At 61.9% G+C, this 14,833-nt stretch overlaps 3 protein-coding genes across 3 annotated transcripts; all 3 read right to left on the bottom strand.

Moving 5' to 3' along the window:
- Positions 1 to 901: 901 nt before the first annotated feature.
- LBRM_05_0880 (conserved hypothetical protein) lies at positions 902 to 3,163 on the bottom strand (the record flags this gene model as incomplete). The annotated part of the gene is made up of 1 exon (XM_001561852.2): positions 902 to 3,163. One exon carries the CDS (start codon positions 3,161 to 3,163, stop codon positions 902 to 904), a length of 2,262 nt encoding a protein of 753 aa, XP_001561902.2.
- Positions 3,164 to 6,554: 3,391 nt separating this feature from the next.
- On the bottom strand, positions 6,555 to 7,430 carry LBRM_05_0870 (surface antigen-like protein; the record flags this gene model as incomplete). Its single annotated transcript, XM_001561851.1, has 1 exon — positions 6,555 to 7,430. One exon carries the CDS (start codon positions 7,428 to 7,430, stop codon positions 6,555 to 6,557), a length of 876 nt encoding a protein of 291 aa, XP_001561901.1.
- A 1,233-nt stretch (positions 7,431 to 8,663) lies between these two features.
- Positions 8,664 to 14,543, bottom strand: LBRM_05_0860 (conserved hypothetical protein; the record flags this gene model as incomplete). Its single annotated transcript, XM_001561850.2, has 1 exon — positions 8,664 to 14,543. The coding sequence occupies one exon, from the start codon at positions 14,541 to 14,543 to the stop codon at positions 8,664 to 8,666; it is 5,880 nt and encodes a 1,959-aa protein (XP_001561900.1).
- Positions 14,544 to 14,833: the final 290 nt, after the last annotated feature.

Raw genomic sequence — 14,833 nt, 5'->3', positions numbered from 1 at the left:
TAGAGGCGAGGAACGCGATTCGAGCAATGCGAAAATGAAGAGAGTCGGATGAAAAAAAAAAAAAGAGAGGATTGAGAGAGGCAGAAGACAAGGAACGTCCCAGGGGAGAGGAAGTATGCTTCCGTGCCTCAATAAGCAAGAATGGGGTAGAAGGTGGCGGAGCGATAACACGTGTGAGATGCGCGCACATACAAGACTACAAAGATGTGAAAAGAGGGCGATGAAAACAATGATGCGATGAATAAGTAGAGAAGGAAGGTAAATACGATGTTGGAATGTGTGAAAGAGTGATAGAGATGCAGCGACTGGTCCAAGTGAAGGGTTTGGATGTGGATCGGGGAAGCGACTCATATCATGGGTAGAAATATGAAAGGTAAATGAGCCGAGTAATCAGAGCGTCGAGAGGAAGAACGTAATAACTAGATCGGTGAAACGCAATTTAAAATAGTTGCTGGGCTAGGGGTAGGGAGCGGAGGGCAGAACCCACCGTGTATTCGCCCCCCCTCCCCCCGTTTGCACGTCTGCTGAGGTGGTGCCAACGTGTTTGACACTCTCCGGTGATGAAAAAGGGGAGGGGGAGGGGGTGGGGGGAAACGTCGTAGACGTCGTGGGGTGATGTGTGGCATCGGTGTTCCTCACATCCCCTACGTGCTGCCGCCACACACATCCACCCACACACACACAGAGGAGCTGACTCGCGCCCCCCTCGTATCGCTCTCACACAGTGGCTTCTCTGTATACGACGGAGGTTTTTACTCGGAGGGACTGGGGGAAAGGGGTGGGAGAGCTTACCAGTTGCTGCAGTCTGAGGAGACGTTTGATAGCCTGCACCAAGCCTTGGATGAAGGCAGCTCAAGTTTCATACCTATAGACACACCGGGCCGGTGAGGGGGTTCTGATGCTAGAAGGTGGCTTCTGCCGGGTTGTTGGCAGGGAATATGGTGTCGATCCTGGAGAAGGGCGGCATGAGCACGGCACCGATGAGGTCCTTGTCGTGAAGGCTGCTCCCTATCTCAGAGGTCCCCTCCACCTTGTCACGTGCCGTCTCCGCCGCTGCTGCCACCGCCGCATCCTTCCCGCATCGCTCGCGTATCGCTTCCTCGGCATACGTCTTCATAGCGCTGTCGAGGTGAATAGACGATGCAGAGCAGTGGTCGCTGTGGTTGTAGAGTCGTGACCGCAGCCGCAGCGGCGTCGTCAGGATGGACGTCCCGGTCGTCCGCACCGAGTGCAGATATGGGATGGACAACCACGTGCGAGGAAACAGATGCGTCAGCAACGGGTTTGCCGAGACGTCGAGTGACAGGAGGCCGATCAGACGCGGGTTCAACTCCCCGAAGGTGTGCACGCGGTGATCAATGTCATGCACCGGGTCGACAAAGCGCGGGGAGAGGGCGTTGTCCTCAATGATGGTGTAGAGCCGTTGCGTGGCGGACTGCGCCGCGTTGTTCGTGGCGTTGATCATCGCTGCTGACCATCGGTAGGGACTCCATCGCTCATTTTGAAAGCGGGCCAGAGAGGCCACTTCGGAGAAGTAGGCTGTAAGGTCTTCGTGATGGTTACGCTGGCTGATCCTCTCCAGCCGACACAGCACCCCCTGCAGCTCCCTCCCGATCTCCGCGACGGACTCCAGGGTCCGCCGCGGCGCGGCCGTTGCGAGGGAGCCAACGAACAAGTTACGGGATTCCAACATGCGCATGCGCGAGAGGCGGCCCCAGTACACATCGGAGCGAGGGGTTAGCGCACTGACTTCCTCCACTGACTTGTTGCTGCCTTGCTCGGCCGTGGCTGCTGTTGCGGGCGGCAGATTTGCCTCCTCATAGTCATCGGCGAAGCGCGACTGGATGTTGCTGGCACGACCGCAGCAGCAGCTGCTGCTGTTGTTGTTGCTGCTCGCGCGATTTCCATTCGCTGCGGAGCCTGCAGTTGCCTGACGCTCATCATACGCGGACGCAGTGTCGTAGAAATCGGGCAGGTACCCGCGCAGCCCCATGTTCGCCAGCTTCAGTACAACGAAGGTGTACGAGATCGTCACGGCGGGGCTGCCGCTGCGCTGCTTGCCATACCGCAGGCCCCGTGGAGCGGCTTCGGCCATTCTCCGGAGAAAGCGGCGCTGCATACCAAAGAGGTCGCCGACGAAGGGCCGGTCGACACCCTTTGCGTACGCCGGCGTGGCGAAGTCAGAGGGAGGGCCAAAGGGAGCCGCCGAGGGCGACGGTGGCGACGACGCATCTGCTGCTGCTGCTGCTGCTGTGGCTCCTTCACTGCCGTTAGTGCCCGTGGTACCTGAAACGGTGACCCCGAGTGTCTCTTTCACAATCCTCTGCACGTCGATGTCGACGAGCAAGATTGGCTCTGTCAGGACCACGTGCGGGCGCTCATACGCAAACATCTGCACCGCCCACACTGACCGCTTCGAACTCGCAGCGCTGCCGCGGTTCGAGCGGGCTGCCTCACTGGCCCTGGCGCTGCGCCCTGTATCTCTGTTAGTGCCAGTGGGGGTGGTCGATGGCGATGGCGGTGACGCTGCCACGCCGATGCCGCCGGCGGCACCGCGTGATGAGGTGGAGGTCTTTTCCCAGATCATCTCATCCATCGCTGCTGTGCCGTCCTTGCGATCCCACCTGAGCCCGTACGCCGGTGCAGCCGAGGTGAACAGGCGCGTCGTCAGATGGTGTGTGTACGCTGCGCAGGACGGCGCGACGCAGCGCCGCCGTCGGCAGTCTGGGCCACGGCAGACAGAGAAAATACTCTCCACGAACGCCTGCAGGGCAGGGTGGTCGTCGTCAATCAGCGAGTTCAGCGGGATGTGGACGACGACGCACGAGACGCCGGGCCACTTGCAGTGATCCTGCCCTACCCAGACGTTGCGCAGCACGGGGATGGCCGAGCTAAGGTAGCGGAGGAAGTGGAATGTCTCCAGCCGCATGGCGTCCGCGTGCCGCAGGGCGCGCAGATGCAGGCGCTGCAGATAAAAGACCAGCGACAGCCGTGTCAGCTCGAAGTTCAGCTGCCGTGCGTGCAGGTCCGGGTTGTCAGCGACCTCTCTCCTCACCGTTCCCGGTCGCTTCTGCGAGGTGTAGTCGCGAGTCATGTAGCCCAGGAGTTGGTAGCTGCGAACCCGCATAAGCCGCAGGTGCTGCATCATGGCGTAGACAGGCATGCGGTTGTAATAGAGCAGCAGTGGTACGCGAAGTTTGAAGCTTCGCACGAGTACGTTGTAGTTGATCAGCTCATTCCGGATGTCCTTGTCAATGGCACGGGCATGGCAGCGATTGCAGGGCCCAGCCGACCTCGCCTGCCGCGTGTGGAAGAAGGCGCTCAGCGCCAGCTTGTACGGTGGAGGTTCCGGATCGAACAAAAGACCCGACAGCCGCGTTACGCTGCGTGATGGCCGACCATGGCGGTTTACTGCGGGCTAGCGACAGAGAGGCCGCGCTGGGAGTAGAAGCGTGCAGCCCTTGCTCGTAGTACGTGTCGGTCGTGTCTGGTGTCCAGTTTGACGGGGGGCCACCACTGTGCTTCCCACAGATCCATGCGGCCCATCGCCGTTCCTATGGCGTTCAAAGCCTGCGTGATTATCAGCCGCCGCACATGACTGCGACGCCCGCCTATGGAGCTGCCCGTCAGCGCACTGTCATCGCCCGCGGCCTCCGCATCTGAAGCAGCCAGACCGAAGTGTAGGCTGCCATCCTTCGAAGGGCCTGACGCTCCGGTAGCAGCGAGGCCGGCCCCTCCCACAGCGCCGGCCAGCCCCCCGTACGACCCCTCGCCTGCAGCGTTCATCAGGTGGTCGTACCGCCCGAAGAAGGTGCACTGGAAGTAGAAGAGGGGGATCAGCAGCAAGAGGAGGAGGTACCGACACCGTGTCTTGTGCATGCGCACGTAGAGGTCATACCTGCGCATGCGCTCCAGCGCGTTGGACGAGGTCAGGAGTGCCGTGGAGGCCGCTGTCACTGTCCCCACTCTCGGGGAAAACCTCGGGCCACTGCTAGCTCCTGCTGTGGTGGCGGCAGGTGAGGCGGATGTCGCGGTGGGGCACGATGAGGTCAGGTGCAGTGCGAAGTCCATCTGTCAGACCGGCGGGGGGGGGCTGCAGAGGGCGACAAACAAAGAGAGAAGGAGAGAGGTGCGTGTGTGTAGGAAGTGATCACAGCGGGGGCGCTGCCACAGACATGGTGCTCGCCTCTCGTGTACCGGTACACAACAAGCAGGCAAGAGTCTGAAATGAATAGAAAATGACTGCCGGTTGTGCACGTGTGCGTGTTGGTTGTGCGCGTACACACAGAGAGAGAGAGAGAGAGGGAGAGAACAAGGCGATAGTGAGAAGGGAAAGGAAGAGTAGAGAGCAATACGGGAGACCCATTCATGGACGGCGAGTCGCACAGTCCACAAGAGGCAGCACACACGCGACCTTCCTTATGTAGACACCCGCAGAGAGGGAGGAAGGGTGACGGGGGAGGCAGTCGCGCGCATCGAGGCGCGTACGCACACGGCTGCCGCCTTCTCCCTTTTCGCTCCCACCACTTGTCTTCTTCACCTGTGCCCGTCCCTGCGACTCTCCGCCGCTGCCGTCATTACGCACGTCGGGGACGCGTACACGTTTCCTCTCTTGTCCCCCCGCTCTTCCCTTGGTTTCGTTTGGTGGTTGCTCGTGTTGACGTCAGGAACTTTTTAGCCTCCATCCCTCGCTCTGCCTGCCTGCCTGCCTCTCTTTCCTTCATTTGAGCGAGACACATGCGCCTCTTCCTCCGACATGCACGTAGAAAAGGCCAGCCACACAGGGGACGGGCAAACAACACACGAAGACAGACAGAGCGACGCGTACAGTCACGGAGCGCATGCACGCATACACGCGGGCAGACGGCGAATACCATCTAAAGTCGAAGAGCTACACAGACACACACCACCGCCACCGCCCAAGGGCAAACGTTAACCTTCATATGCACATGCAAGCAAAACAAGCGAAAGGGTAAGAACGAAGAGAAGGGAAAGGGGTGACTGATGTGCACATACGTGAGGGGGAGGAGGAGAGGAGGAGGAGAAGAGGGGGGGGGGCGACTCGACCTGCCTACGTGGACGCACACGTGCACATGAGGTATGTGCATGTGTGCGTGTGTGTGTGTAGAGAGAGAGCGAGGGAGACAAAGCGAGTAAAGTAAGAGAGAGGGGAATCCAAGGAAAGGAGAAAGTGAGGTAGAGTAAAATGATGAGGGTGGCAGAGGGGGTGGGTGGGTGATGGAGACGATGATGGTGAGGATAATGATGATGATGCACATGGTAAAGGAAAAGATAAATGGGCGGAGAGAGGTAGAGCACGGGGCACCTCTCCTTCACTCTCCCTCGCTCGCGTGCCTTCCATACATACGCTTACGTCCGGGTTCACACCGCGTAGCCCTACATGCCCACGCATCCGTCTACGTGCGTGCGCGAGCGTGCGTCGTTCTCTCTCCCTCTCTCTGTTCCTAAGAGGCAGCCAATGACGGCGCACCGTTGCAGACGCAAGACATCGAGGAGACAGGCAGGAGGAGCGAGCGCGGTGGGGCGGAAAAAGAAAAGCGACAGAAACGGGGGGGGGGTGGGTGGGTGGGATGAAGTAGGGGGGAGTACAAAGGGAGGAGGACACGGGTTAGCCACCGCCACTTCACAAATAAGCGGATGAGGGATGCGCCTGTGCAGCGTTCCGCCGCACAAGCGAGTCACGTAGAATGAAGGTCAACGAAGTCGGCAAACCAAAGAGGGGGTTGGTGGTGGTGGTGGTGGTAGAGAGAGGCGGTGCTGGGTGGGTGGAGGATTGCTGAGGTCGTTGGCGGAAGCTTGCAGTGCCAGTGCGTATCCATGCACAAAGCCCCCATTCCTCCCCCCCTTTCTCGACTACTTCACGGATGAGGAGGCCATCCATTGAAGAGGGGAGGGGAGGGAGGGAAGGGTGGCACGCCACCTCGCCTCATCCCGACTGCTCTCTGTTCCCTTCCGCCACATGAAACCGCCGAGACACACACACGCACACACACACATCTCTTTTGCACTCACAGAGACGCAGACCGAACACTCGTCGTCACCACCGCGCCCCTTCGCTTTCTCTCCAAACACACGCCTCACGAGGAAATGAAGGAAACGAGCGAATGAGTGAGTGGGGAGGTGCCCCTCTCCCCAAAGTAGAGGAAATAACAGCCCACGAAGAGAGATACTGAGGAGTGAGGTGCTTATAGTTGTTCACGCTCGCTTGCACCATCGCCGCCGCCGCCGTGGCGATGGTGGAAGTGGGGGATTACCGATGGGATGCATGTGCACCCATGTGACGAGGTGGTAGGGTGTGGGTGTGAGGAGCGAGATGTGTCTTGAGTCACCTGACAACTTGTACCTCCCCTTCCCCGTTTCCAAGGAGTGGCACGCAGGATCCAACACAGAGAGAGAGAGAGTTCCCTATTCAACAGCAACACGGTATGCACGCGAGCCATGCTCACGGGCCGTCCCCCCCTCTCTTCTTCGCTTGTTTGCCTCGCACCTCTTCCCCCCCCCCCTCTTGTCTGTTGCCGACTTGCTCTTACTGCTTACGCGAGAAGCGACGCCACCGTGACGAGAACACTGGTCACCACCGCCGCAACGCTCGCGCCGCTGTAGCCGATCGCGGCGGCGTTGGGCTTGGCGTTACAGTTCAGGTCCTGGGGCGTGCACATATTGGTCGTCGCGCAGTTCGCTGTGTTCAGCTGGGGCTGGTCACGAATTAACTGCATCATCATGTAGGTGCTACTCCCGAACTCCAGGGGGATGCAGCCGCAGAGGCGGCTCCCGGTGGTTTCGAAGGAGACAGCGCCGAATGTGGCAAGGCTCGCCGGGACGGAGCCCTTCATGAGGTTGTTACCTTTGAAGTGCATATACTGGAGCGACTTCATTCCCTTGGAGTCCCAGGCCGGCAGGTTACCGCAGGCCTTTGTCTTCGACACGTCCAGAATAGCCAGGTTCGCGAGGTTATTCCATGTCTGTGGGATCGTGCCCTGCAGCGACGTGTTCATCAGGTACAGCTCCTGCAGTCGCGTCAACTGGCCGTAGTGCTCCGGGAAGGCGTCACTGAGCCCCGGGTTGTCCATGAGGTTGATGGTGACCACACGCACATTGGCGGGTATAAAGCCAGACTTGGAGCCGAAGCGGGGGATGGTGCCGGTGAGGCCGACCCTGGGGAGCAGCATCGTCACCGTCTGCTTCACTGTGTCGCAGGAGATACCCTCGTACTTGCATATGTCTTTGCCGGACCACACGTAGTTGAGTGGGTACTTGTCTGCCCACAGCTTCACAAAGTACTCCGTGCTTGCGTCGGAGATGGTAGCGGGGGGAGCGGTAGCGGCTGAGGCTGTGGGCGCGACGCAGGCCAGCGCGAGCACGGCGGCGAGAACTGCCACAGCGGCGAGAACGCTGATGATGGTGGCCATTGCTGAAGTGGAGCCTCGGTATGGGGAGAGGGGGGGGATGGTGAGAGAGAGAGAGAGAGAGACTACTGCTGCTGCTGCTGCTGCGGGCCACTGATGAAGCGCAGGATTTGAGCGAAACGTGTGCGTCAAGCGAGTGCGAGCGTGCGTGTGTGTGGGCGCCGTGTGAGTGGGCTGTAATGTCAGCGGAACGTGTGTGTGTGTGTGTGTGTGTGTGTGTGTGTGAGGTGGGGGGAGTAAGCGGTGGAGAAGATGGTCAAGAGAAAAAGAGTACAAGTAAAGAGATGCGCATGGCGCACGCAGAGGAGAGGGAGGGGGGTAGGTGGATGCGTGCGACCGAGACCCGGCACGCTGCGGCAAGGCCGGGGTACCCCCCTCCTACCATGTGCTGTCCCGCCTTCCTCAGAGGAGGACTGTGCGTCTCTCTGTGTGTGTGGGAGTGAGGACGATGGAGGCGGAATGCGGCTCGTACAAGAGATCATTGATTTTTCCCCCTTCTAACTCTCTCATTCTTCCCCGCCTTCCCACAGCATCCAGCTCTTCACCACGCCACACTTGCGTCGTGCTGTGGCTACGCGCATCGTCGCGCCGAGGAGTCTGCAAAATCTCCATTCGCCACCACACCGGCACCAGAGCAACATCACCAGGAGCTCTACCGTCCCCTTCCCTCCCTGTCCCACACCACCCCTTCTCTGATAGGAGTGCGTTGTTGAACCTAAGTCAGATCTGCAGCAAAAGTGCAGGGGAGGTAAGGTGTGCGGGTGGGGGTGCGGTCTAGCGGACACTGGCTAAGCGGTAAGAGGAAAGGACTGCGAAGAGAGAGAGTGAGCGAGACCCACAGAGAGGGATGCGTGGGGACACGCTGCGGATACTGTTAGCTGATGGTTCTCGCTCTTTCCACGCACGTGCCGATGGTGCCCCTCCCCGCTTCGCGCTCTGTGCCACGTCGGTCGAGTTAACCCAACAGCCTATGAATTTCAAACGAGGAATACGACGACGACCGAGATGTCAGTCAAAGACGTTAGAAAGGGGAGGAGAGTGGGCGCGGCGGAGCTGCAGGCGCAGGGGCTCAGCGACACGCAAGCAGACCCACACCGCTGAGCAACACTAACACAGCCAGCCATCCAAGTAAAGCCGCCATCCTGACCGCACACCACTGGCATTCATCAATGCCCCCATCCCCTCCTCGAACTTACTACATACGTCACAGTGTCTCTCTCTTCCCTATACGCCGTCTTATAGCGGTAGGCTGAGTAGCGCGCGCTGCTTTGCAATGAGCTCCGGGAGAGAAGGCAGAGTGCGCTTCGGTAGCCCCAATACGTTGCGACGCGCCGCTTCCACCTTCACTTGCCGCTCCAGGGCGTCGGCAATGTCTTCCTTGGCGGCTGTCGAGAATGGCGTGGTGGCGCCGCCGCGCAGTAGCTGCGCGATGTCGCCGTCCACCACGTGGTGCGACAGGTGTGACGCCCGAGGCAAGGCGGTGGGCGGGCCGAGCAGCGGGCGGATGTGCGAGTGCAAGAGCGGCTGCAGGTAGGCCGCCAGAGCGCCGTCCTCTTCCGAGAGCAGTGGCACGTACGCGCCGAGGCTGCCGAGTGCGGTGCTGTAGTACACAATCTTCGTCGCAAGAGCCGTGTCGGTGCCCTGCGAGAGGTCTTGAGGCTGTACATGCAGTGCCGTCACGAGCTCGCCGACGTGGTGTCGCGCTACCTCACGGAAAGTCTGCTGCGTGCGCAGGTAGGTCTCCTCAGCGATGAGCTCGGCCTCCTGCAACTGATGGACGGGTTGGGCAAATTTTGTGCGTGTGCTTTCCGGGATGCGCAAGAACACCACCGTGCCAAAGCGGTCTGACGCGGCGACGGTGCGCTCGTCCACAACAACAACGCTCGTGATATGCCGCGGTACGCTGTCTGTAATGATCTGCAGCAGGAACGACGGTGTGGAGGCTGTCGTTGCTCCCGCTGGGCCATGTGCAGCTGCGGGGGCGGGAGTCCCGGGCTGCAGCGCGGCAATGAACACGGAGGCGTTCACGGTGCCGCAGACAATAAGCAGCTGCTTTTCCCGCACCATCCGCATACCCTCGGCGTCTCCGTACGGGCACTGGTAGAGGTCGGCAGCGAAGAAGGACACGTTGCGCGCGTTCACGTTCCGGCTGCCCGGCGGCGACGCGAAAACAAAGTCGATGGCGGTGATGCGCTGACCTGGCGTGTTCGCGAGGTGGCGGCGGCGAAGGAGGTGCTCCTTTCCCCACGAGTAGATTCGCAGCCCCTGTGCGGCGCCCATGCCAACGAACAGAATGCCTACCGGCTCGCAGATGCACAACGCGGAGGGGTAGTCCGGCTTCGCAGCCGTGTCTATGCTGTTGCCTCCGCCGGCGGCGGCGACACCACTACTCTTGGCGCCGGCGAGACGATCCTTGCCGCTGACAGTACTGCCACTGTCATCCGGGCGCAGGTATGTGCTGTGTAGCAGCTCCAGTCTCAGCAACGCATCAGCGCCACCACTACCACCACCCACACTGCCGCTGCCGCTGGCACACCGAAATGTGCGCAGGAAGCCATGCCGCCACGACGCGGCGGTGCCGCAGCCAGCTCCGTGTGTGTAAGAGGATGCCGTGCCAATAATGACGACCGGTTCGCGACCAAACTCCTTGAAGAAACTGCCCACCGCGACAGAGGTGATCGCTTCGTTTGGCTCAAAGTGGATGGGCGGCAGCAGGCGCTGGGCATCGCGGTGGTAGAGCTGCAGCGTGCTGTGGTACGCGTTGGGGCGTCCAAGGGAACGCTGCGGCGCCGTGTACGGGATGCCGCCGTACAGACCCTCGCCGTAGTGTGCGCCACGGTCCTCGGCCTGTGCGATGTCCGCCATTCGAGCTGTGAGGAAGGCACGATCCTCAGCGCGGTGCCGCTCTACCTCCTGCCGGCCGTGGCTGCGGTGCTCGACACCGCAGAGAATGAGATAGGCTGGGCGTGTTGGGTGCTGCAGGAGCCGGCGACCTGCCAGCGGCAGTGGGTGGTGCTGAAAGCTATACTCAACGCCTCCCGAGCCCGGGCCACCGCCGCCACCACCGGCGCCGGTATTCGACACGTAGAGAGCCAACTCGCGGTTCTGCACGGCGATGACCACTTCCTGCTGCTTCTCGCGTGGAACGAGGGTGATGGACTCGACTACGGCAAGGGGGTCCTCGTCCTGCTCGTTTGTGCTGCCCTGCGCGCCCGGGGTTGCCGAGTCGCTGCCGTTCGCGGCGGCGGAGCTGACCCGCGACGGGAGCACAAACCGCGCAAACGAGGTCGGCCGCGTTGGAAAGCTGTACGGCGCCATTCTGACCGTCCTATCCTGCACCTCGCACCGCCACGTGCGCTCGCCCGAGACGACGTAGCAGAAAGTCTCGCCGTCGCCCGCGACAAGCTGGCACGGGCGGGAGCCACACCACAACTCCGCCGTTGCCGTCACTTTGGCGGACGACGGGTTCAGTTCACACCGCGTCACTACGCCGTCGCTATGACCAACAAACAGGAATAACTGGCGTCGCCCTGCCGCGGCGGCCACCCCACCACGCGCGCGGCTGGCGCCTCTGCCGCTGCGCGGGCCCGCGCCACCGATAAGTGCCGCCGCTGCGTCACTGCCGCCTCGAGTGTCGCCCAGGTACGTCAAGAGGAGAGAGGTGATAGTCACCTCTGCAGCCGATTGCGAGCCGGCGTCCACGCTGCCGCTGCGTCGACACGTGATCTTCTCCAGGGGCTCTCGCAGCTTGCGGGGGTGTACGAGGTACACTTCCTGGTTCACCGTCGCGATGGCCGCGAGTTGCTCCGTCAGCGCCGCTGCCGCTGCCGTTGCTGCCGAGGCTGCCGCTGCCGCCGCTGCCGAGCTCGGCGACGCGGCACTAGGGTTCCACAAGAGCGCCTGCAGTTCGCGCTGGAGAGCTGTCGACACGGTGCTCGCCGGCGGCTGCAGCAGGGCCACAACAGGGGCCAGTGGGAAGGTGGGAAGAACGTCGCGCTGCTGCAGCTCCGTGCCTGCCAGGCCAAAGTCAAAGCTGGCGATGCCGCCGCGTTGATGAAACGAGAGCAGTACCGTCGTCGGGGTCACTGCGGCAGCGAGGACGGTGTTGCCATGCGGATGCGTCCAGCTAGCTGGCACGACGGTTACTGCCCCCACAGTATCGCCGGTGTCGTGCACTCTTCTGCCACCTGCGGCGGTGTCACTGCAGCTCAGCACACTTATCCCGCGCGGAGTGACCTGCACATAGCCGCAGCCATACTGCAGAGTCGTCGCGGCAAGCGTCCGCTCCGCAGTAATGAAAGACGAGGCAGTGTCCTGCTCGACCGTACTGCCGATGCGGTACACCGTCGTGCCCTGGCGCGTGCACAGCAGCACACGGTCGGTGCACACCTGGTCGCGTGCGCCGCTGACGGTTGCAGCGAGCTGCCGAAGTGCCTTCAAGCGCTGCGCATGCTGGCGCGCCGCACCGCCGGTGCCCCTTAGCGTCTTCTCGTCCGCCCTTCGCTTCACGGCTGCAGCCGCGGCTGCTTCGATGGCAGCCTGCTGCTGGCGTGCCATGGACTGCATCGAGAGCGCAGAGGGAAGCGGGATGACAGAGCTGAAGACGGTTGGGAGAAGCTGGCGACCTTCTAGCTTCGCGGCGTAGCCGTAACGGGCCTGCACGAGCACGCTCTCGCCACCACGTCCGCCGACGTAGCTGAAGTAGATCTCCGGCTGCTCACTTGATTGCTCCGTCACCGGTGCCGGCGACGGCCCGCCACCAAAGTTGCTTGGGTGGTCAGCACCGTTCGATGCCGTAGCTGCAGCCGAGGTGGAGGAGGTGAGATGGGAGGTGAAGCTGGTGATGGTTGGAGTGTTCGGAAGGGTCTGTAGCTGCACGACATGCTGAGGACGACGGTGTGGCTGGTAGACCTTGATAACGCGCACCTCCGTCGGAGTTTTGAAAGACGGCGCAGCGGCTGTGGAGGGGGCTGGTGGTCGCATGGCGACGGCGCCAGCTGCAGCCGACGCCTGCTTATCTCCGTCATCATCGGCCTGCTCCTCCTTGACGCGTGGAAGCGTGGCCGACGCGGCGCTGTCGCGGCTTGTTGCCGGCGCCGTCGGGTCGTCCTGTGGCTCCGACTTGACGGCAGCACCGGCCGCTTCCGCAGCGCGCGGGCGCTTGCGATCGCCGCTGTCGCCTTCCTTCTGCGTGGCGCTGTCCGCCCCCTCTGCCTTCACCTTCTCCGCCTTACGCGACGACGCCATCGACGGCGCCATCGCTAGTGCCCGCTCCCGCCGCACGCGCTTCACGATGTAGTCGCGATCTGCCGTGTAGCCGTTGCTCTTGATCTTGTACAGCCCATGCAGCGGGCCTGCCTCGTTGCCAATGAAGAGAAAACCGCGTCGGAAGAGCGCCATGGCCGACGATGGCGGCAGCGTGTCGAAGTAGTGCACCGACAGCGGGTTCGGCACGGGCGGCAGCGCCGCGGCTGGCGCAGCACCGCCGTTAGCCGCTAGCTGCTGCTGCAGGAAGAGCTCTGGGTTTGCCTGGGCCAACTCGCGCGTCCTAAGGGCCTCGTAGGCGCGCTGTACGTCGCCAGCCTCCAAGAAGACGCGGTACACATCGCCCTGCTCATCTTGCAGCAACATGAAGAAGCGGCGACCGAAGCAGGTCAGCGTGTGTTGGATGATAGAGGGGTCGTACAGGATCTCCGTGCAGTCAAGGCGGCGCGGAAAGGCGTATGTGCACTTGAAGACGCCGACGCGGCCATTCGCCGCCGCTGCCGAGCTCTGCTGCTGCTGTGAGGCGGACACATCGTACCAGATTAGCTCCGTGTCCGTGCAGACAAGAACACCGCCTGGTCCGTACGGGGCGGCAGGGACGGCGATGAGCCGGTGCGCCGTCGCTGGAACGTGCACGAGTTGTGTCCGCTGCACCTGCTTCAGGCTCGGCACGTAGGCGTAGAGCACAAAGTGCTTGCGGTGCTGAACAACCCCCTCTAGGCCTTGACCGATGCTCTTGAGGAATGTGCCACCACCCGCCTCGCCTGCGGCAGTGGCAGTGCCGTCACGTGCCTCGACGATCTCTTCCTCAAGTACGGCAAACACAGCGTGATCGAGGTAGCCGTCGAGGGCGCAGGCAGAGTACAGGACAGTCTGGCGCTGCACCTCAATCGGCGTGCCGAGGCTGATGGCGCCGTTGGCCCGTCGCGCTTTGGCCACCCGCCGGCGCCGGGCGGCCCGAAGCTCACGACCCGTCACCGGGCCGCGGCGCTGGTGCACACCGACATCGTCGTCATTGTCCTCCTCTTCGTCATCGCCGTCAGCATCGCTGTCTGCGTCGTCGTCGTCGTCGTCTTGCCCGGCGTTAACGCCCTTGACTGGGTCCCAGGTTTCATTCGCGGTGATGGGCACCAGCGTCTTGGTGCGCATGAGCGCAGTGACTAGGAGCGCCGTCCCGGCTGGGTCGACTGCCATGCGGGCGCCAGGGACGGTCAGCCGCGCCCCGCTCCGGCCAAGGCACACCTCGCTCACCTTGATGAAGCGGCCCTTCAAGGACGTGGTCACGAGCATCGTGGCACCGCCACTAGCGCCACCATTCCCACCATTGTCTTCGTTGCCATCTTCGCTGTCGTCGCCATAGAACAGGCGTGTTGGCACTGGAGGCTCATCCAGCTGGTACCGCAGCAGCGTCACGTAGCCAGTCTCACTCGTCAGGGCGAGGTAGTGTAAGCCGCTGCGGTGCGCCGTGGTAGTCGTGTCGTCGAGTACGCCGGCAGTACTGTTCCCCAGCGTCGTGGCACTGTTCGCGCCACTGGCCTTCGCCATCGAGGAGGCGCTCGTCGGCACTGCCACTGCAGTGTACACGGCCGACATCAAAGGGGTGCGGCAAACACACTCCACACCGCCGTTGGCGTCCTCTGCGTAGAGTCGCCAGAGCTCGAGCACATTGTGGCGGATCAGAACGAGATCATTCGCGTCTGGCAGGGTGAAGGAGCCCTCGATGGCGTGGGTAACCTTCTGCGTGGGAATCAAAGTCTGGTGGTACAGCAGCGTGTCGTTCACAGGCACGGCAGCGGCGGTGTCGGCACCGGCGCTGCCGTCTTCCCCCTCAGCCACACCGTTGTGGTTCATACCGCCTTCACTTAAGGTTTAACTGTAGAGGTTGCGGTCGTACCGGCCCTGAGAGCAAGTGAGCGCGGGTGTAGGCCTACTTGTTAAAGCACACACACACACGCACACACGCACACACGTATATACCAGTGGGGGCAACTTCACCACTGCTTCTCTTCTCTCTTTCCGCTTTACTGGAGGGGACCGAGTAGGTGCTCAGGATGTGGCGGCGCTATTACTGTAACGAACAAGACAACTGCGAAAGGGAAGAAGAAGGGAGGAGGTGGAAGGAGCGAGCGAGAGGAGAGTGA

Source organism: Leishmania braziliensis, chromosome 5 (assembly GCF_000002845.2).
Source record: "Leishmania braziliensis MHOM/BR/75/M2904 complete genome, chromosome 5".
Classification (NCBI taxonomy): domain Eukaryota; phylum Euglenozoa; class Kinetoplastea; order Trypanosomatida; family Trypanosomatidae; genus Leishmania; species Leishmania braziliensis.
Note: the sequence above shows the minus strand (reverse complement) of the source record. Positions and strands in the feature narration are given on the sequence as shown.